This window comes from Lampetra fluviatilis, unplaced genomic scaffold (assembly GCF_964198595.1).
Source record: "Lampetra fluviatilis unplaced genomic scaffold, kcLamFluv1.1 SCAFFOLD_1013, whole genome shotgun sequence".
Taxonomy (NCBI): domain Eukaryota; kingdom Metazoa; phylum Chordata; class Hyperoartia; order Petromyzontiformes; family Petromyzontidae; genus Lampetra; species Lampetra fluviatilis.
Genome location: NW_027620711.1, coordinates 6632 through 31257, shown reverse-complemented (window position 1 = coordinate 31257; position 24626 = coordinate 6632). Strand labels below are relative to the sequence as shown.

Below are 24626 nucleotides of genomic sequence, written 5' to 3'. Positions count from 1 at the left end.
GAGAGACACGGGGAGAGACACGGGGAGAGAGACACGGGGAGAGAGACAGAGAGAGAGATAGAGAGAGACACGGGAGAGAGACACGGGGAGAGAGAGAGAGACACGGGGAGAGACACGGGGGTGGGGGGGGGAGGGGAGAGACACGGGGAGAGAGAGACACGGGGAGAGACACGGGGAGAGAGAGAGAGAGACACGGGGGAGAGACACGGGGGGGGGGAGGGAGAGACACGGGGAGAGACACGGGGAGAGAGAGAGAGACACGGGGAGAGACACGGGGAGAGACACGGGGAGAGAGAGAGAGACACGGGGAGAGACACGGGGAGAGACACGGGGAGAGAGAGAGAGACACGGGGGAGACACGGGGAGAGACACGGGGAGAGAGAGAGACACGGGGAGAGAGAGAGAGAGACACGGGGAGAGACACGGGGGGGGGGTGGGAGGGGAGAGACACGGGGAGAGACACGGGGAGAGACACGGGGAGAGACACGGGGGGGGGAGGGAGAGGGGAGAGACACGGGGAGAGAGAGAGACACGGGGAGAGACACGGGGAGAGAGACACGGAGAGAGACACGGGGGGGGAGACACGGGGAGAGAGACACGGGGAGAGACACGGGGGGGGAGACACGGGGAGAGAGACACGGAGAGAGACACGGGGGGGGAAACACGGGGAGAGAGACACGGAGGAGAGACACGGGGAGAGACAGGGGGGAGGGAGAGAGAGACACGGGGAGAGAGACACGGGGAGAGACACGGGGGGGGAGACACGGGGAGAGAGACACGGAGAGAGACACGGGGGGGGGAGACACGGGGAGAGAGACACGGAGAGAGACACGGGAAGAGAGACACGGAGAGAGACACGGGAAGAGAGACACGGGGAGAGACACAGGGGGGGGGGAGAGAGAGACACGGGGAGAGACACGGGGGGGGGGAGGGGAGAGACACGGGGAGAGAGACACGGGGAGAGAGACACGGGGAGAGAGAGACACGGGGAGAGAGAGACACGGGGAGAGAGAGAGAGAGAGAGACACGGGGGAGAGACACGGGGAGAGACACGGGGGGGGGAGGGGAGAGGGGAGAGACACGGGGAGAGAGAGAGACACGGGGAGAGACACGGGGAGAGAGACACGGAGAGAGACACGGGGGGGGAGACACGGGGAGAGAGACACGGGGAGAGACACGGGGGGGGGAGACACGGGGGAGAGAGACACGGAGAGAGACACGGGGGGGGAAACACGGGGAGAGAGACACGGAGAGAGACACGGGGAGAGAGACACGGGGAAAGACACAGGGGGGAGGGAGAGAGAGACACGGGGAGAGAGACACGGGGAGAGACACGGGGGGGGAGACACGGGGAGAGAGACACGGAGAGAGACACGGGGGGGGGAGACACGGGGAGAGAGACACGGAGAGAGACACGGGAAGAGAGACACGGGGAGAGACACAGGGGGGGGGGAGAGAGAGACACGGGGAGAGACACGGGGGGGGGGGGAGGGGAGAGACACGGGGAGAGAGACACGGGGAGAGAGACACGGGGAGAGAGACACGGGGAGAGAGAGACACGGGGAGAGAGAGACACGGGGAGAGAGAGAGAGAGAGAGACACGGGGAGAGACACGGGGAGAGACACGGGGGGGGGAGGGGAGAGGGGAGAGACACGGGGAGAGAGAGAGACACGGGGAGAGACACGGGGAGAGAGACACGGAGAGAGACACGGGGGGGGGAGACACGGGGAGAGAGACACGGGGAGAGACACGGGGGGGGAGACACGGGGAGAGAGACACGGAGAGAGACACGGGGGGGGAAACACGGGGAGAGAGACACGGAGAGAGACACGGGGAGAGAGACACGGGGAGAGACACAGGGGGGAGGGAGAGAGAGACACGGGGAAGAGACACGGGGAGAGACACGGGGGGGGAGACACGGGGAGAGAGACACGGAGAGAGACACGGGGGGGGGGAGACACGGGGAGAGAGACACGGAGAGAGACACGGGAAGAGAGACACGGGGAGAGACACAGGGGGGGGGGGAGAGAGAGACACGGGGAGAGACACGGGGGGGGAGGGGAGGGGAGAGACACGGGGAGAGAGACACGGGGAGAGAGACACGGGGAGAGAGACACGGGGAGAGAGAGACACGGGGAGAGAGAGACACGGGGAGAGAGAGAGAGAGAGAGACACGGGGAGAGACACGGGGAGAGACACGGGGGGGGGGGAGGGGAGAGGGGAGAGACACGGGGAGAGAGAGAGACACGGGAGAGACACGGGGAGAGAGACACGGAGAGAGACACGGGGAGAGAGACACGGGGAGAGACACGGGGGGGGGGAGACACGGGGAGAGAGACACGGAGAGAGACACGGGGGGGGAAACACGGGGAGAGAGACACGGAGAGAGACACGGGGAGAGAGACACGGGGAGAGACACAGGGGGGAGGGAGAGAGAGACACGGGGAGAGAGACACGGGGAGAGACACGGGGAAGGAGACACGGGGAGAGAGACACGGTGAGAGACACGGGGGGGGGAGACACGGGGAGAGAGACACGGAGAGAGACACGGGAAGAGAGACACGGGGAGAGACACAGGGGGGGGGGAGAGAGAGACACGGGGAGAGACACGGGGGGGGGGGAGGGGAGAGACACGGGGAGAGAGACACGGGGAGAGAGACACGGGGAGAGAGACACGGGGAGAGAGAGACACGGGGAGAGAGAGAGAGAGAGAGATACGGGGAGAGACACGGGGAGAGACACGGGGAGAGAGAGAGAGACACGGGGAGAGACACGGGGGGGGGAGGGGAGAGACACGGGGAGAGAGACACGGGGAGAGAGACGCGGGGGAGAGGCACGGTGAGAGACAACGGGGGGGGGGGGGGGAGGGAGAGACACGGGGAGAGACACGGGGGGGGGGAGGGGAGAGACACGGGGAGAGAGACACGGGGAGAGACACGGGGAGAGGCACGGTGAGAGACACGGGGGGGGAGACACGGGGAGAGAGACACGGGGAGAGAGAGACAGAGAGAGACACGGGGAGAGAGAGAGAGAGACACGGGGAGAGACACGGGGAGAGAGAGAGACACAGGGAGAGACACGGGGAGAGAGAGAGACACGGGGAGAGACACGGGGAGAGAGAGAGACACGGGGGGGAGACACTCGGAGAGGGACACGGGGAGAGAGACACGGGGGGGGGAGGGGAGAGACACGGGGAGAGAGACAGGAGGAGAGAGACACGGGGAGAGAGAGACACGGGGAGAGAGACACGGGGTGAGAGACACGAAGAGAGACACGGGGGGGGGGAGGGAGAGACACGGGGAGAGACACGGGGTGAGAGACACGGGGGGAGAGACACGGGGAGAGACACGGGGAGAGACACGGGGAGAGAGACGGGGAGAGAGACGGGGGGGGGGGGGAGGGGAGAGACACGGGGAGAGACACGGGGAGAGACACGGGGAGAGACACGGGGAGAGACACGGGGAGAGACACGGGGAGAGAGGAGAGAGAGAGACACGCGGGGGGAGACACGGGGAGAGACACGGGGAGAGAGAGAGACACGCGGGGGGAGAGACACGCGGGGGGAGAGACACGGGGAGAGATACGGGGAGAGACACGGGGAGAGACACGGGGAGAGACACGGGGAGAGAGACGGGGGGGGGGGGGGGAGGGGAGAGACACGGGGAGAGACACGGGGAGAGACACGGGGAGAGAGACGGGGGGGGGGAGGGGAGAGACACGGGGAGAGACACGGGGAGAGACACGGGGAGAGAGAGAGACACGTGGGGGGAGAGACACGGGGAGAGAGACGGGGGGGGGGGGAGGGGAGAGACACGGGAGAGACACGGGGAGAGACACGGGGAGAGACACGGGGAGAGACACGGGGAGAGACACGGGGAGAGACACGGGGAGAGACACGGGGAGAGAGACACGGGAGAGAGAGAGACACGCGGGGGGAGAGACACGGGGAGAGAGACGGGGGAGGGGGGAGGGGAGAGACACGGGGAGAGACACGGGGAGAGACACGGGGAGAGACACGGGGAGAGACACGGGGAGAGACACGGGGAGAGACACGGGGAGAGACACGGGGAGAGAGACACGGGGAGAGACACGGGGAGAGACACGGGGAGAGACACGGGGAGAGACACGGGGAGAGAGACGGGGGGGGGGGGGAGGGGAGAGACACGGGGAGAGACACGGGGAGAGACACGGGGAGAGAGACACGCGGGGGGAGACACGGGGAGAGACACGGGGAGAGAGAGAGAGACACGCGGGGGGAGAGACACGGGGAGAGACACGGGGAGAGACACGGGGAGAGACACGGGGAGAGACACGGGGAGAGAGACGGGGGGGGGAGGGGAGAGACACGGGGAGAGACACGGGGAGAGACACGGGGAGAGACACGGGGAGAGACACGGGGAGAGACACGGGGAGAGAGACGGGGGGGGGAGGGGAGAGACACGGGGAGAGACACGGGGAGAGACACGGGGAGAGACACGGGGAGAGAGACGGGGGGGGGAGGGGAGAGACACGGGGAGAGACACGGGGAGAGACACGCGGGGGGAGAGACACGGGGAGAGACACGGGGAGAGAGACACGGGGAGAGACACGGGGAGAGACACGGGGAGAGAGACACGGGGAGAGAGACACGGGGAGAGAGACACGGGGAGAGACACGGGGAGAGACACGGGGAGAGACACGGGGAGAGAGACGGGGGGGGGGGGGGAGGGGAGAGACACGGGGAGAGACACGGGGAGAGACACGGGGAGAGAGAGAGACACGCGGGGGGAGACACGGGGAGAGACACGGGGAGAGAGAGAGACACGCGGGGGGAGAGACACGCGGGGGGAGAGACACGGGGAGAGATACGGGGAGAGACACGGGGAGAGACACGGGGAGAGACACGGGGAGAGAGACGGGGGGGGGGGGGGAGGGGAGAGACACAGGGAGAGACACGGGGAGAGACACGGGGAGAGAGACGGGGGGGGGAGGGGAGAGACACGGGGAGAGACACGGGGAGAGACACGGGGAGAGAGAGAGACACGTGGGGGGAGAGACACGGGGAGAGAGACGGGGGGGGGGGGGGAGGGGAGAGACACGGGGAGAGACACGGGGAGAGACACGGGGAGAGACACGGGGAGAGACACGGGGAGAGACACGGGGAGAGAGACACGGGGAGAGAGAGAGACACGCGGGGGGAGAGACACGGGGAGAGAGACGGGGGGGGGGGAGGGGAGAGACACGGGGAGAGACACGGGGAGAGACACGGGGAGAGACACGGGGAGAGACACGGGGAGAGACACGGGGAGAGACACGGGGAGAGACACGGGGAGAGAGACACGGGGAGAGACACGGGGAGAGACACGGGGAGAGACACGGGGAGAGACACGGGGAGAGAGACGGGGGGGGGGGGGGGGAGGGGAGAGACACGGGGAGAGACACGGGGAGAGACACGGGGAGAGAGACACGCGGGGGGAGACACGGGGAGAGACACGGGGAGAGAGAGAGAGACACGCGGGGGGAGAGACACGGGGAGACGGGGAGAGACACGGGGAGAGACACGGGGAGAGACACGGGGAGAGACACGGGGAGAGACACGGGGAGAGAGACGGGGGGGGGAGGGGAGAGACACGGGGAGAGACACGGGGAGAGACACGGGGAGAGACACGGGGAGAGACACGGGGAGAGACACGGGGAGAGAGACGGGGGGGGGAGGGGAGAGACACGGGGAGAGACACGGGGAGAGACACGGGGAGAGACACGCGGGGGGAGAGACACGGGGAGAGACACGGGGAGAGAGACACGGGGAGAGACACGGGGAGAGACACGGGGAGAGAGACACGGGGAGAGAGACACGGGGAGAGAGACACGGGGAGAGACACGAGAGAAGGGAGTCCATCCGTGTGCTGGGCGTAGTGGTGGTGTTCGATTCCCGCTCACGGCCAACGCCGCCAGTGGCAGCGATTATCTGAACCGGTCCAGGGCCTCCCCTAGGTCGACTCAGCCTCAAGTCGGTACCTGGTGCCACGGAGCTCAGTAAACATCGCCACTGGGGAGACAAAGGCGGCCGGGGGTGGTGGTGGTGGTGGTGGTGGCCACCCACCCCCCTCTGTGTGTGTCACAGTGGCAGCCTTCATAGGCAGTGCTGCTGCTGCTGCTGCTACTAACAGCACTTGCCCCTCCAGGCCTGTGTGTGTGTGTGTGTGGGCTACCTGGGGGAGCTTTGCTTACCAGCGTGATGTGAGGTTACGGAACCCCTTGACTCCGACGGAGGGGCTCTGCATGTCTCCCGTGAAGAAATCCATCTGTGCGGCGTCACGGGGACACGGACAGAGACACGGACAGAGACACGCGGAGATGCACAGAGAGAGACACGCGGAGACACGCAGAGACACAGACACACAGAGATGCACAGATACACACGGAGATACACAGAGACACACAGAGACACGCAGAGACACACAGAGACACGCAGAGACACACTGAGATGCAGAGAGACACGCAGAGAGACAGAGACACACGCAGAGACACGCACAGACACACGGAGATGCACAGATACACACAGAGACACGCAGAGACACACAGAGACACAGAGACACACAGAGACACACAGAGACACAGAGACACGCAGATACACGCAGAGACACACAGAGACACACGGAGATGCACAGAGACACGCAGAGACACACAGAGACACACAGAGACACACAGAGACACAGAGACACGCAGATACACGCAGAGACACACGGAGATGCACAGAGACACGCAGAGACACACAGAGACACACAGAGACACACAGATACACACGGAGACACGCAGAGACACGTACACACACACACGGAGATGCAGAGAGACACACAGAGACACGCAGAGACACACAGAGACACACAGAGACACACAGATACACACGGAGACACGCAGAGACACGTACACACACACACGGAGATGCAGAGAGACACGCAGAGACACACAGAGACACACAGAGACACACAGAGACACACGGAGATGCACAGAGAGACACGCAGAGAGACAGAGACACGCAGAGACACGTACACACACACGCGGAGATGCAGAGAGACACGCAGAGACACGCAGAGACACACAGAGAGACACAGACACACACAGAGAGACACAGACACACAGATACACACAGAGAGACACAGACACACACAGAGAGACACAGACACACACAGAGAGACACAGACACACACAGAGAGACACAGACACACAGATACACACAGAGAGACACAGACACACACAGAGAGACACAGACACACAGATACACACAGAGAGACACAGACACACACAGAGAGACACAGACACACAGATACACACAGAGAGACACAGACACACACAGAGAGACACAGACACACAGATACACACAGAGAGACACAGACACACACAGAGAGACACAGACACACAGATACACACAGAGAGACACAGACACACACAGAGAGACACAGACACACAGATACACACAGAGAGACACAGACACACACAGAGAGACACAGACACACAGATACACACAGAGAGACACAGACACACACAGAGAGACACAGACACACAGATACACACAGAGAGACACAGACACACACAGAGAGACACAGACACACAGATACACACAGAGAGACACAGACACACACAGAGAGACACAGACACACAGATACACACAGAGAGACACAGACACACACAGAGAGACACAGACACACAGATACACACAGAGAGACACAGACACACACAGAGAGACACAGACACGCAGATACACACAGAGAGACACAGACACACACAGAGAGACACAGACACACAGATACACACAGAGAGACACAGACACACACAGATACAGAGACAGAGACACACAGACACACAGATACAGAGACACACAGACACACAGATACAGAGACACACAGACACAGATACAGAGACACACAGAGACACACAGAGACACACAGAGACACGCAGAGACACGCAGAGACACGCAGAGACAGGAATATACAGAGACACAGATACAGAGACACACAGAGAGACACAGACACTCACAGAGACACAGCCACACAGAGAGACACACAGATACACGCAGAGACACACAGAGATACACAGAGACACACAGAGATATCCCCAACACACTTTGTGTGGGTGAGTGGGTGGGTGGGTGAGTGGGTGAGTGGGTGGGTGGGTGAGTGGGTGAGTGGGTGGGTGGATGAGTGGGTGGGTGAGTGGGTGAGTGGATGAGTGGGTGGGTGAGTGGGTGAGTGAGTGGGTGGGTGAGTGAGTGGGTGACTGACTGAGTGAGTGGTTGAGTGGGTGAGTGGGTGACTGAGTGGGTGACTGAGTGAGTGAGTGGGTGAGCGGGTGAGTGAGTGAGTGAGTGGGTGACTGACTGAGTGAGTGGGTGGGTGAGTGGGTGGGTGAGTGAGTGGGTGAGTGGGTGACTGACTGAGTGGGTGAGTGAGTGGGTGAGTGAGTGGGTGAGTGAGTGAGTGGGTGAATGGGTGACTGACTGAGTGGGTGAGTGGGTGAGTGTGAGTGGGTGAATGGGTGAGTGGGTGAGTGGGTGAGTGAGTGAGTGGGTGAGTGAGTGAGTGGGTGAGTGACTGAATGAGTGAGTGACTGAGTGGGTGAGTGACTGACTGAGTGGGTGACTGAGTGAGTGAGTGACTGACTGAGTGACTGACTGAGTGGGTGAGTGACTGACTGAGTGGGTGAGTGACTGAGTTACTGACTGAGTGAGTGGGTGACTGAGTGAGTGACTGAATGACTGAATGAGTGAGTGGGTGGGTGTGTGAGTAAGTGGGTGGGTGGGTGGGTGAGTGAGTGGGTGGGTGGGTGAGTGGGTGGGTGAGTGACTGACTGAGTGAGTGGGTGGGTGAGTGAGTGGGTGGGTGACTGACTGAGTGGGTGAGTGAGTGGGTAAGTGGGTGAGTGACTGACTGAGTGAGTAAGTGAGTGGGTGACTGACAAAGTGGGTAAGTGGGTGAGTGGGTGAGTGAGTGAATAACTGAGTGAGTGACTGACTGAGTGGGTGAGTGACTGACTGAGTGAGTGAGTGGGTGGGTGAGCGCCTCACCTCGCACCACCCACGGGGTGAGGTGACGCGCCGCACGGACCCAGCGATGGTGCCGCTGCCGTTGCCGTTGTGAGAGGAGAGGCTCCCGGAGAGGAAGGCCGTGTCGGTGAGGGTGAGCGGCGCCTGGCGGACACGCTCACCCGCTCACCCACACGCTCACCCACACACTCACCCGCTCGCTCACTCACTCACACACTCACACACTCACACACTCACACACTCACACACTCACTCAGTCACCCACACGCTCACCCACACGCTCGCCCACACGCTCACACACACGCTCAGCCGCTCACACCACCCGCTCACCCACCCACTCACTCACTCACCCACCCACCCACCCACTCACCCATCCACCCACCCATCCACCCACCCACCCACTCACTCACCCACCCACCCACCCACTCACCCACCCACCCACCCACCCACCCACCCACTCACCCACCCACTCACCCATCCACCCACCCACCCACTCACCCACCCACCCACTCACCCACCCACCCACTCAACCACTCACCCACCCACCCACCCACTCACCCACTCACCCACCCACTCACCCACCCACTCACCCACCCACCACCCACCCACTCACCCACCCACCCACTCACCCACCCACCCACCCACTCACCCACCCACCCACCCACCCACTCACCCACCCACCCACCCACTCACCCACCCCACCCACTCACCCACCCACCCACTCACCCACCCAATCAAACCACCCACCACCACCCACTCACCCACCCACCCACTCACCCACTCACTCACCCACTCACTCACCCACTCACTCACTCACTCACCCACCCACCCACCCACCCACCCACTCACCCACCCACTCACCCACCCACCCAAACAAACCACCCACCCACCCACTCACCCACCCACTCACCCACCCACCCACTCACCCACCCACCCACTCACCCACCCACCCACCCACCCATCCACCCACCCACCCACCCACCCACTCACTCATTCACCCACCCACCCACCCACCCATCCACTCACCCACCCACTCACCCACCCACTCATCCACCCTAACAAACCACCCACCCACCCACTCACCCACCCGCTCACCCACCCACTCACACACACACTCACACACACACTCACTCACCCACTCACTCCCCCACACACCCACCCACTCACCCATCCACTCACACACACACTCACACACACACACACTCACTCACCCACTCACTCACCCACACACCCACCCACTCACCCATCCACTCACTCACCCACTAACTCACTCACTCATTCACCCACTCACTTACTTACCCACCCACTCACTCACCCACCCACTCACTCACCCACTCACTCACCCACTCACTCACCCACCCACCCACACAACCATCCACCCACCCACTCACCCACCCACCCACCCACTCACCCACCCACTCACCCACCCACCCACCCACCCACCCACTCACCCACCCACCCACCCACTCACCCACCCACTCACCCACCCACCCACTCACCCACCCACCCACTCACCCACCCAAACAAACCACCCACCCACCCACTCACCCACCCACTCACCCACTCACTCACCCACTCACCCACTCACTCACTCACCCACCCACCCACCCACCCACTCACCCACCCACCCACCCAAACAAACCACCCACCCACCCACTCACCCACCCACTCACCCACCCACCCACTCACCCACCCACCCACCCATCCACCCACCCACCCACCCACCCACTCACTCACCCACTCATTCACCCACCCACCCACCCACCCATCCACTCACCCACCCACTCATCCACCCTAACAAACCACCCACCCACCCACTCACCCACCCACTCACCCATCCACCCACCCATCCACCCACCCACCCACTCACCCACCCACTCACCCACCCACTCACCCACCCACCCACCCACCCACCCACTCACCCACCCACCCATCCACCCACCCACTCACCCACCCACCCACCCACCCACCCACTCACCCACCCACCCACCCACCCACTCACCCATCCACCCACCCATCCACCCACTCACCCACCCACTCACTCACTCACTCACTCACTCACCCACCCACCCACCCACCCACTCACCCACCCACCCACTCACCCACCCACCCACTCACCCACCCACTCACCCACCCACTCACTCACTCACCCACCCACTCACTCACTCACCCACCCACCCACCCACTCACCCATCCACCCACCCATCCACCCACCCACCCACTCACTCACCCACCCACCCACCCACTCACCCACCCACCCACCCACCCACCCACCCACTCACCCACCCACTCACCCATCCACCCACCCACCCACTCACCCACCCACCCACTCACCCACCCACCCACTCAACCACTCACCCACCCACCCACCCACTCACCCACTCACCCACCCACTCACCCACCCACTCACCCACCCACCCACCCACCCACTCACCCACCCACCCACTCACCCACCCACCCACCCACTCACCCACCCACCCACCCACCCACTCACCCACCCACCCACCCACTCACCCACCCACCCACTCACCCACCCACCCACTCACCCACCCAATCAAACCACCCACCCACCCACTCACCCACCCACCCACTCACCCACTCACTCACCCACTCACTCACCCACTCACTCACTCACTCACCCACCCACCCACCCACCCACCCACCCACTCACCCACCCACTCACCCACCCACCCAAACAAACCACCCACCCACCCACTCACCCACCCACTCACCCACCCACCCACTCACCCACCCACCCACTCACCCACCCACCCACCCACCCATCCACCCACCCACCCACCCACCCACTCACTCATTCACCCACCCACCCACCCACCCATCCACTCACCCACCCACTCACCCACCCACTCATCCACCCTAACAAACCACCCACCCACCCACTCACCCACCCGCTCACCCACCCACTCACACACACACTCACACACACACTCACTCACCCACTCACTCCCCCACACACCCACCCACTCACCCATCCACTCACACACACACTCACACACACACACACTCACTCACCCACTCACTCACCCACACACCCACCCACTCACCCATCCACTCACTCACCCACTAACTCACTCACTCATTCACCCACTCACTTACTTACCCACCCACTCACTCACCCACCCACTCACTCACCCACTCACTCACCCACTCACTCACCCACTCACTCACCCACCCACCCACACAACCATCCACCCACCCACTCACCCACCCACCCACCCACTCACCCACCCACTCACCCACCCACCCACCCACCCACTCACCCACCCACCCACCCACCCACCCACTCACCCACCCACTCACCCACCCACCCACTCACCCACCCACCCACTCACCCACCCAAACAAACCACCCACCCACCCACTCACCCACCCACTCACCCACTCACTCACCCACTCACCCACTCACTCACTCACCCACCCACCCACCCACCCACCCACTCACCCACCCACCCACCCAAACAAACCACCCACCCACCCACTCACCCACCCACTCACCCACCCACCCACTCACCCACCCACCCACCCATCCACCCACCCACCCACCCACCCACTCACTCACCCACTCATTCACCCACCCACCCACCCACCCATCCACTCACCCACCCACTCATCCACCCTAACAAACCACCCACCCACCCACTCACCCACCCACTCACCCATCCACCCACCCATCCACCCACCCACCCACTCACCCACCCACTCACCCACCCACTCACCCACCCACCCACCCACCCACCCACTCACCCACCCACCCACCCATCCACCCACCCACTCACCCACCCACCCACCCACCCACCCACTCACCCACCCACCCACCCACCCACCCACTCACCCATCCACCCACCCATCCACCCACCCACTCACCCACCCACTCACTCACTCACTCACTCACCCACCCACCCACCCACCCACTCACCCACCCACCCACTCACCCACCCACCCACTCACCCACCCACTCACTCACTCACCCACCCACTCACTCACTCACCCACCCACCCACTCACCCATCCACCCACCCATCCACCCACCCACCCACTCACTCACCCACCCACCCACCCACCCACTCACCCACCCACCCACCCACCCACCCACCCACTCACCCACCCACTCACCCACCCACCCACTCACCCACCCACCCACTCAACCACTCACCCACCCACCCACCCACTCACCCACTCACCCACCCACTCACCCACCCACTCACCCACCCACCCACCCACCCACCCACTCACCCACCCACCCACTCACCCACCCACCCACCCACCCACTCACCCACCCACCCACCCACCCACTCACCCACCCACCCACCCACTCACCCACCCACCCACTCACCCACCCAATCAAACCACCCACCCACCCACTCACCCACCCACCCACTCACCCACTCACTCACCCACTCACTCACCCACTCACTCACTCACTCACCCACCCACCCACCCACCCACCCACTCACCCACCCACTCACCCACCCACCCAAACAAACCACCCACCCACCCACTCACCCACCCACTCACCCACCCACCCACTCACCCACCCACCCACTCACTCACCCACCCACCCACCCACCCACCCATCCACCCACCCACCCACCCACCCACTCACTCATTCACCCACCCACCCACCCATCCACTCACCCACCCACTCACCCACCCACTCATCCACCCTAACAAACCACCCACCCACCCACTCACCCACCCACTCACCCATCCACCCACCCATCCACCCACCCACCCACTCACCCACCCACTCACTCACCCACCCACCCACCCACCCACTCACCCACCCACCCACCCACTCACCCACCCACTCACCCATCCACCCACCCATCCACCCACCCACTCACCCACCCACTCACTCACTCACCCACCCACCCACCCACCCACCCACCCACCCACTCACCCACCCACTCACCCACCCACTCACCCACCCACTCACCCACCCACTCACTCACTCACCCACCCACTCACTCACTCACCCACCCACCCACCCACCCACCCACTCACCCACCCACTCACCCACCCACTCACTCACCCACCCACCCACCCACTCACCCACCCACTCACCCACCCACTCACTCACTCACCCACCCACCCACTCACCCATCCACCCACCCATCCACCCACCCACCCACTCACCCACCCACCCACTCACTCACTCACTCACCCACCCACCCACCCACTCACCCACCCACCCACCCACTCACCCACCCACTCACCCATCCACCCACCCATCCACCCACCCACCCACTCACCCACCCACCCACTCACCCACCCACCCACCCACTCACCCACCCACCCACCCACCCACTCACCCACCCACCCACCCACTCACCCACCCACCCACCCACTCACCCACCCACCCACCCACTCACCCAACCACCCACCCACCCACCCACTCACCCACTCACCCACTCACCCACCCACTCACCCACCCACCCACCCACTCACCCACCCACCCACCCACTCACCCACCCACTCACCCACCCACTCACCCACCCACTCACCCACCCACTCACTCACTCACCCACCCACTCACCCACCCACCCACCCACTCACCCACCCACCCACTCACCCACTCACTCACCCACCCACCCACCCACCCACCCACCCACCCACCCACTCACCCACCCACTCACCCACTCACCCACCCACCCACCCACTCACCCACTCACTCACCCACCCACTCAACCACCCACCCACTCACCCACCCACCCACCCACCCACCCACTCACCCACCCACTCACCCACTCACTCACCCACCCACTCACCCACCCACCCACCCACTCACCCACCCACTCACCCACCCACTCACCCACTCACCCACCCACTCACCCACCCACTCACCCACCCACTCACCCACCCACCCAGCCACTCACCCACCCACCCACCCACTCACCCACCCACTCACCCACCCACTCACCCACCCACCCACTCACCCACCCACCCACCCACTCACCCACCCACTCACCCACCCACCCACCCACCCACCCACTCACCCACCCACTCACCCACCCACCCACTCACCCACCCACTCACCACCCACCCACCCACCCACCCACTCACCCACCCACTCACCCACCCACCCACCCACCCACCCACTCACCCCACCCACCCACCCACTCACCCCACTCACCCACCCACCCACCCACCCACCCACCTACCCACTCAACCACCCACTCACCCACCCACCCACCCACCCACCCACTCACCCACCCACCCACCCACTCACCACCCACCCACTCACCCACTCACCCACCCACTCACCCACTCACCCACCCACCCACTCACCCACCCACCCACTCACCCACCCACCCACTCACCCACCCACCCACTCACCCACCCACCCACTCACTCACCCACCCACCCACCCACCCACCCACTCACCCACCCACTCACCCACCCACTCACCCACCCACTCAACCACCCACCCACTCACCCACCCACTCAACCACCCAGAGTAGGGACGACTCTGACCTCGATGGACTGGGAGATGGACATGCGGTTGACTTCGACGTGGGGCAGCCAGCGGCGTCCACCCTCCCCGTCCTCGTAGTCGTCCTCGTACGGCTCGAAGAGATCCGTGGCGTCCACCCCCACAGTCACCGTGCCCTGGAGTCGACCACACGCAGAGTCACTCACCCACAGAGACGCTCACCCACAGAGTCACTCACCCACAGAGTCACTCACCCACAGAGATACACACACACAGAGTCACTCACCCACAGAGTCACTCACCCACAGAGTCACTCACCCACAGAGTCACTCACCCACAGAGTCACTCACACACAGAGTCACTCACCCACAGAGTCACTCACACACAGAGACGCTCACCCACAGAGTCACTCACCCACAGAGTCACTCACCCACAGAGACGCTCACCCACAGAGACGCTCACCCACAGAGTCGCTCACCCACAGAGACGCTCACACCACAGAGTCACTCACCCACAGAGTCACTCACCCACAGAGTCACTCACCCACAGAGTCACTCACACACAGAGTCACTCACCCACAGAGTCACTCACCCACAGAGTCACTCACACACAGAGTCACTCACACACAGAGTCACTCACACACAGAGTCACTCACCCACAGAGTCACTCACCCACAGAGTCACTCACCCACAGAGATACACACACACAGAGTCACTCACCCACAGAGTCACTCACCCACAGAGATACACACAGAGTCACTCACCCACAGAGTCACTCACACACAGAGTCACTCACCCAAAGAGTCACTCACCCACAGAGTCACTCACCCACAGAGTCACTCACACACAGAGTCACTCACACACAGAGTCACTCACACACAGAGTCACTCACCCACAGAGTCACTCACCCACAGAGTCACTCACCCACAGAGTCACTCACACACAGTCACTCACCCACAGAGTCACTCACCCACAGAGTCACTCACACACAGTCACTCACCCACAGAGTCACTCACCCACAGAGTCACTCACACACAGAGTCACTCACCCACAGAGTCACTCACCCACAGAGTCACTCACCCACAGAGTCACTCACCCACAGAGACACACACACACAGAGTCACTCACCCACAGAGACGCTCACCCACAGAGTCACTCACCCACAGAGTCACTCACCCACAGAGTCACTCACCCACAGAGTCACTCACCCACAGAGTCACTCACACACAGAGTCACTCACCCACAGAGTCACTCACCCACAGAGTCACTCACCCACAGAGTCACTCACCCACAGAGTCACTCACACACAGAGTCACTCACCCACAGAGTCACTCACACACAGAGTCACTCACACACAGAGATACACACACACAGAGTCACTCACACACAGAGTCACTCACCCACAGAGTCACTCACCCACAGAGTCACTCACCCACAGAGTCACTCACCCACAGAGTCACTCACACACAGAGTCACTCACACACAGAGTCACTCACCCACAGAGTCACTCACCCACAGAGTCACTCACACACAGAGTCACTCACACACAGAGTCACTCACACACAGAGTCACTCACCCACAGAGTCACTCACCCACAGAGTCACTCACACACAGAGTCACTCACACACAGAGTCACTCACACACAGAGTCACTCACCCACAGAGTCACTCACCCACAGAGATACACACACACAGAGTCACTCACACACAGAGTCACTCACACACAGAGACGCTCACCCACAGAGTCACTCACACACAGAGTCACTCACCCACAGAGTCACTCACCCACAGAGACGCTCACCCACAGAGTCACTCACCCACAGAGTCACTCACCCACAGAGTCACTCACCCACAGAGATACACACACACAGAGACACTCACCCACAGAGTCACTCACCCACAGAGTCACTCACCCACAGAGTCACTCACACACAGAGTCACTCACCCACAGAGTCACTCACACACAGAGTCACTCACACACAGAGTCACTCACCCACAGATCACTCACCCACAGAGTCACTCACCCACAGAGTCACTCACCCACAGAGTCACTCACACACAGAGTCACTCACCCACAGAGTCACTCACCCACAGAGTCACTCACCCACAGAGTCACTCACACACAGAGTCACTCACCCACAGAGTCACTCACCCACAGAGTCACTCACCCACAGAGACGCTCACCCACAGAGTCACTCACCCACAGAGTCACTCACCCACAGAGTCACTCACACACAGAGTCGCTCACCCACAGAGACGCTCACCCACAGAGTCGCTCACCCACAGTCACTCACCCACAGAGTCACTCACCCACAGAGTCACTCACCCACAGAGTCACTCACCCCACAGAGTCACTCACCCACAGAGTCACTCACCCACAGAGTCACTCACACACAGAGACGCTCACCCACAGAATCACTCACCCACAGAGTCACTCACACACAGAGTCACTCACACACAGAGACGCTCACACACAGAGTCACTCACCCACAGAGTCACTCACACAGAGTCACTCACCCACAGAGTCACTCACACACAGTCACTCACCCACAGAGTCACTCACACACAGAGTCACTCACCCACAGAGTCACTCACCCACAGAGTCACTCACACACAGAGTCACTCACCCACAGAGTCACTCACCCACAGAGTCACTCACACACAGAGTCACTCACACACAGAGTCACTCACACACAGAGTCACTCACCCACAGAGTCACTCACCCACAGAGTCACTCACACACAGAGTCACTCACCCACAGAGTCACTCACACACAGAGTCACTCACCCACAGAGTCACTCACACACAGAGTCACTCACCCACAGAGTCACTCACACACAGAGTCGCTCACACACAGAGACGCTCACCCACAGAGTCACTCACCCACAGAGACGCTCACCCACAGAGACGCTCACCCACAGAGTCGCTCACCCACAGAGTCACTCACACACAGAGTCACTCACCCACAGAGTCACTCACCCACAGAGATACACACACACAGAGTCACTCACACACAGAGTCACTCACCCACAGAGTCACTCACACACAGAGTCACTCACACACAGAGTCGCTCACCCACAGAGTCACTCACACACAGAGTCACTCACCCACAGAGTCACTCACCCACAGAGTCACTCACACACAGAGTCACTCACACACAGAGTCACTCACACACAGAGTCACTCACCCACAGAGTCACTCACACACAGAGTCACTCACCCACAGAGTCACTCACACACAGAGTCACTCACACACAGAGTCACTCACCCACAGAGTCACTCACCCACAGAGTCACTCACACACAGAGTCACACACCCACAGAGTCACTCACCCACAGAGACGCTCACCCACAGAGTCACTCACCCACAGAGACGCTCACCCACAGAGTCACTCACCCACAGAGTCACTCACCCACAGAGATACACACACACAGCGTCACTCACCCACAGAGTCACTCACCCACAGAGTCACTCACCCACAGAGACGCTCACCCACAGAGTCACTCACCCACAGAGTCACTCACACACAGAGACGCTCACCCACAGTCACTCACACACAGAGTCACTGTGTGTGTGGGCTGTGTGTGTGTGTGTGTGGGCTGAGTGTGGGCTGTGTGTGGGCTGTGTGTGTGTGTGGGCTGTGTGTGTGTGTGGGCTGTGTGTGGGCTGTGTGTGTGGGCTGTGTGTGTGGACTGTGTGTGTGGGCTGTGTGTGGGCTGTGTGTGGGCTGTGTGTGTGGGCTGTGTGTGTGGACTGTGTGTGTGGGCTGTGTGTGGGCTGTGTGTGTGGGCTGTGTGTGTGGACTGTGTGTGTGGGCTGTGTGTGGGCTGTGTGTGTGGGCTGTGTGTGTGGACTGTGTGTGTGGGCTGTGTGTGGGCTGTGTGTGTGGGCTGTGTGTGTGGGCTGTGTGTGTGTGTGGGCTGAGTGTGGGCTGTGTGTGGGCTGTGTGTGGGCTGTGTGTGTGTGTGGACTGTGTGTGTGGGCTGTGTGTGTGGGCTGGGTGTGTGGGCTGTGTGTGTGTGTGTGGGCTGAGTGTGGGCTGTGTGTGGGCTGTGTGTGTGTGTGGACTGTGTGTGTGGGCTGTGTGTGTGGGCTGGGTGTGTGGGCTGTGTGGGCTGGGTGTGTGTGTGGGCTGGGTGTGTGTGTGTGGGCTGGGTGTGTGTGTGTGGGCTGGGTGTGTGGGCTGGGTGTGGGCTGGGTGTGGGCTGTGTGTGTGTGTGGACTGTGTGTGTGGGCTGTGTGTGTGGGCTGGGTTGTGTGGCTGTGTGGGCTGGGTGTGTGTGTGGGCTGGGTGTGTGTGTGTGGGCTGGGTGTGTGGGCTGGGTGTGGGCTGGGTGTGGGCTGAGTGTGTGTGTGGGCTGGGTGTGGGCTGGGTGTGTGTGTGGGCTGGGTGTGGGCTGTGTGTGGGCTGTGTGTGTGTGTGGGCTGGGTGTGGGCTGTGTGTGGGCTGTGTGTGTGGGCTGTGTGTGCTGTGTGTGGGCTGTGTGTGGGTTGTGTGTGGACTGTGTGTGGGCTGTGTGTGGGCTGTGTGTGTGGGCTGTGTGTGTGGGCTGTGTGTGTGTGTGGGCTGAGTGTGGGCTGTGTGTGGGCTGTGTGTGTGTGGACTGTGTGTGTGGGCTGTGTGTGTGGGCTGGGTGTGTGGGCTGTGTGGGCTGGGTGTGTGTGTGGGCTGGGTGTGGGCTGGGTGTGGGCTGAGTGTGTGTGTGTGGGCTGGGTGTGGACTGGGTGTGGGCTGGGTGTGGGCTGTGTGTGGGCTGTGTGTGGGCTGTGTGTGGGCTGTGTGTGTGGGCTGTGTGTGGGCTAGGTGTGGGCTGTGTGTGGGCTGTGTGTGGGCTGTGTGTGGGCTGTGTGTGTGGGTTGTGTGTGGGCTGTGTGTGGGCTGTGTGTGTGGACTGTGTGTGTGGGCTGTGTGTGTGGGCTGGGTGTGTGGGCTGTGTGGGCTGGGTGTGTGTGGGCTGTATGTGTGGGCTGTGTGTGGGCTGTGTGTGGGCTGGGTGTGTGTGGGCTGGGGTGTGTGTGGGCTGGGTGTGTGGGCTGGGTGTGTGGGCTGGGTGTGGGCTGGGTGTGGGGCTGGGTGTGGCTCGGTGTGGGCTGGGTGTGTGGGCTGGGTGTGTGGGCTGGGTGCGTGTGGGCTGGGTGTGTGGGCTGGGTGTGGGCTGGGTGTGTGGGCTGGGTGTGTGGGCTGGGTGTGGGCTGGGTGTGTGGGCTGGGTGTGGGCTGGGTGTGTGGGCTGGGTGTGGGCTGGGTGCACCTTGGGGTTAGTGCGTTGCTGGAGCCTGCGTTCGTCGCGCTCGCTCTGTAGACTGTGTGTGTGTGGGCTGGGTGTGTGGGCTGGGTGTGGGCTGGGTGTGTGGGCTGGGTGTGTGGGCTGGGTGTGGGCTGGGTGTGTGGGGCTGGGTGTGTGGGCTGGGTGTGGGCTGGGTGTGTGTGTGGGCTGGGTGTGTGGGCTGGGTGTGTGGGCTGGGTGTGGGCTGGGTGTGTGGGCTGGGTGTGTGGGCTGGGTGTGGGCTGGGTGTGTGTGTGGGCTGGGTGTGTGTGTGTGGGCTGGGTGTGGGCTGGGTTGTGGGCTGGGTGCACCTTGGGTTAGTGCGTTGCTGGAGCCTGCGTTCGTCACGCTCGCTCTGTAGACTGTGTGTGTGGGCTGGGTGTGGGCTGGGTGTGTGGGCTGGGTGTGGGCTGGGTGTGGGCTGGGTGTGGGCTGGGTGCACCTTGGGGTTAGTGCGTTGCTGGAGTCTGCGCTCGTCACGCTCGCTCTGTAGACTGTGTGTGTGTGGGCTGGGTGTGGGCTGGGTGTGGGCTGGGTGTGTGGGCTGTGTGTGGGCTGTGTGTGGGCTGGGTGCACCTTGGGGTTAGTGCGTTGCTGGAGTCTGCGCTCGTCACGCTCGCTCTGTAGACTGTGTGTGTGGGCTGGGTGTGGGCTGGTTGTGTGGGCTGGGTGTGGGCTGGGTGTGGGCTGGGTGTGGGCTGGGTGTGTGGGCTGGGTGTGGGCTGGGTGTGTGGGCTGGTTGTGTGGGCTGGGTGTGGGCTGGGTGTGTGGGCTGGGTGTGGGCTGGGTGTGGGCTGGGTGTGGGCTGGGTGTGTGGGCTGGGTGTGGGCTGGGTGTGTGGGCTGGTTGTGTGGGCTGGGTGTGGGCTGGGTGTGTGTGTGTGGGCTGGGTGTGGGCTGGGTGTGTGGGCTGGGTGTGGGCTGGGTGTGTGGGCTGGGTGTGTGGGCTGGGTGTGGGCTGGGTGTGTGTGTGTGGGCTGGGTGTGGGCTGGGTGTGGGCTGGGTGCACCTTGGGGTTTGTGCGTTGCTGGAGTCTACGTTCGTCACGCTCGCTCTGTAGACTGTGTGTGTGTGGGCTGGGTGTGGGCTGGGTGTGTGGGCTGGGTGTGTGGGCTGGGTGTGTGGGCTGGGTGTGGGCTGGTTGTGTGGGCTGGGTGTGGGCTGGTTGTGTGGGCTGGGTGTGGGCTGGTGTGGGCTGGGTGTGTGGGCTGGGTGTGGGCTGGGTGTGTGGGCTGGGTGTGTGGGCTGGGTGTGGGCTGGGTGTGTGTGTGTGGGCTGGGTGTGGGCTGGGTGTGGGCTGGGTGTTTGCTGGGTGCACCTTGGGGTTTGTGCGTTGCTGGAGTCTACGTTCGTCACGCTCGCTCTGTAGACTGTGTGTGTGTGGGCTGGGTGTGGGCTGGGTGTGTGGGCTGGGTGTGTGGGCTGGGTGTGTGGGCTGGGTGTGGGCTGGGTGTGTGTGTGTGGGCTGGGTGTGGGCTGGGTGTGGGCTGGGTGTGTGGGCTGGGTGTGTGTGTGTGGGCTGGGTGTGGGCTGGGTGTGGGCTGGGTGTGTGGGCTGGGTGTGTGTGTGTGGGCTGGGTGTGGGCTGGGTGCACCTTGGGGTTAGTGCGTTGCTGGAGCCTGCGTTCGTCGCGCTCGCTCTGTAGACTGTGTGTGTGTGGGCTGGGTGTGTGGCTGTGTGGGCTGGTGTGGGCTGGGTGCACCTTGGGGTTAGTGCGTTGCTGGAGCCTGCGTTCGTCACGCTCGCTCTGTAGACTGTGTGTGTGTGGGCTGGGTGTGTGGGCTGGGTGTGGGCTGGGGTGCACCTTGGGGTTAGTGCGTTGCTGGAGCCTGCGTTCGTCGCGCTCGCTCTGTAGACTGTGTGGGTGTGGGCTGGGTGTGTGGGCTGGGTGTGGGCTGGGTGTGGGCTGGGTGTGGCTGGGTGCACCTTGGGGTTAGTGCGTTGCTGGAGCCTGCGTTCGTCGCGCTCGCTCTGTAGACTGTGTGGGTGTGGGCTGGGTGTGTGGGCTGGGTGTGGGCTGGGTGCACCTTGGGGTTAGTGCGTTGCTGGAGCCTGCGTTCGTCGCGCTCGCTCTGTAGACTGTGTGGGTGTGGGCTGGGTGTGTGGGCTGGGTGTGGGCTGGGTGCACCTTGGGGTTAGTGCGTTGCTGGAGTCTGCGTTCGTCGCGCTCGCTCTGTAGACTGTGTGTGTGTGGGCTGGGTGTGTGGGCTGGGTGTGGGCTGGGTGCACCTTGGGGTTAGTGCGTTGCTGGAGCCTGCGTTCGTCGCGCTCGCTCTGTAGACTGTGTGTGTGTGGGCTGGGTGTGTGTGTGTGGGCTGGGTGTGGGCTGGGTGCACCTTGGGGTTAGTGCGTTGCTGGAGTCTGCGTTCGTCGCGCTCGCTCTGTAGACTGTGTGTGTGTGGGCTGGGTGTGTGTGTGTGGGCTGGGTGTGGGCTGGGTGCACCTTGGGGTTAGTGCGTTGCTGGAGCCTGCGTTCGTCGCGCTCGCTCTGTAGACTGTGTGTGTGTGGGCTGGGTGTGTGGGCTGGGTGTGGGCTGGGTGCACCTTGGGGTTAGTGCGTTGCTGGAGTCTGCGTTCGTCGCGCTCGCTCTGTAGACTGTGTGGGTGTGGGCTGGGTGTGTGGGCTGGGTGTGGGCTGGGTGCACCTTGGGGTTAGTGCGTTGCTGGAGTCTGCGTTCGTCGCGCTCGCTCTGTAGACTGTGTGTGTGTGGGCTGGGTGTGTGGGCTGGGTGTGGGCTGGGTGCACCGTTTGGGTGTTCAGTGCGTTGCTGGAGCCTGCGTTCGTCACGCTCGCTCTGTAGACTGTGTGTGTGTGGCTGGGGTGTGTGGGCTGGGTGTGGGCTGGGTGCACCTTGGGGTTAGTGCGTTGCTGGAGCCTGCGTTCGTCGCGCTCGCTCTGTAGACTGTGTGTGTGTGGGCTGGGTGTGTGGGCCTGGGTGTGGGCTGGGTGCACCTTGGGGTTAGTGCGTTGCTGGAGTCTGCGTTCGTCGCGCTCGCTCTGTAGACGCTCAAACTCCTCCAGGATCTCCGCAGGAGACCTCCTCCTCTCAACCACCTGGGGGGGGGGGCACGGGGGGGGGGGCACGGGGGGGGGGCACGGGGGGGGGGCACGGGGGGGGGCACGGGGGGGGGCACGGGGGGGGGGCACGGGGGGGGGGCACGGGGGGGGGGCACGGGGAGGGGGGGAACGAGGGGCACGGGGGGCACGGGGGGCACGGGGGGGGGGCACGGGGGGGGGCACGGGGGGGGGCACGGGGGGGGGGGAACGGGGGGCACGGGGGGCACGGGGGGGGGGGCACGGGGGGGGGCACGGGGGGGGGGCACGGGGAAGGGGGGGAGGGAGACACGGGGAGAGAGACACGGGGGGGGGGGGACGACACGGGGAGAGAGACACGGGGGGGGGGGGGGGAGACACGGGGAGAGAGACACGGGGAGAGAGACACGGGGGGGGACGACGACACGGGGAGAGAGACACGGGGTGGGGGGGGGGGGGAGACACGGGGAGAGAGACACGGGGAGAGAGACACGGGGGGGGGGGGGGGGGGAGACACGGGGAGAGAGACACGGGAGGGGGGGTGAGACACGGGGGGGGGGGGGGGGTGAGAGCCTCGACGGACGAGGTGTCTGCTGCTGCTGCTGCTGTGCAGGTGGAGGTGCAGGTGGGTGTGGGCGTTGGAGGGAGGTGTTGCCTACTGCTGCTGCTGCTGCTGTGCAGGTGGAGGTGCAGGTGGGTGTGGGCGTTGGAGGGAGGTGTTGCCTACTGCTGCTGCTGCTGCTGTGCAGGTGGAGGTGCAGGTGGGTGTGGGCGTTGGAGGGAGGTGTTGCCTACTGCTGCTGCTGCTGTGCAGGTGGAGGTGCAGGTGGGTGTGGCGTTGGAGGGAGGTGTTGC

General features: G+C 63.3%; 1 protein-coding gene across 1 annotated transcript; it reads right to left on the bottom strand.

Annotated features, from left to right (window-relative positions):
• Nucleotides 1–6187: 6187 nt before the first annotated feature.
• LOC144954291 (dnaJ homolog subfamily C member 11-like) lies at nt 6188–23792 on the bottom strand (the record flags this gene model as incomplete). The annotated part of the gene is made up of 4 exons (XM_078884810.1): nt 6188–6285; nt 9045–9167; nt 15517–15651; nt 23691–23792. Coding segments are annotated over 4 exons (438 nt in total), but the record flags the coding sequence as incomplete, so codon positions are not given.
• Between the last annotated feature and the right edge of the window lie 834 nt (nt 23793–24626).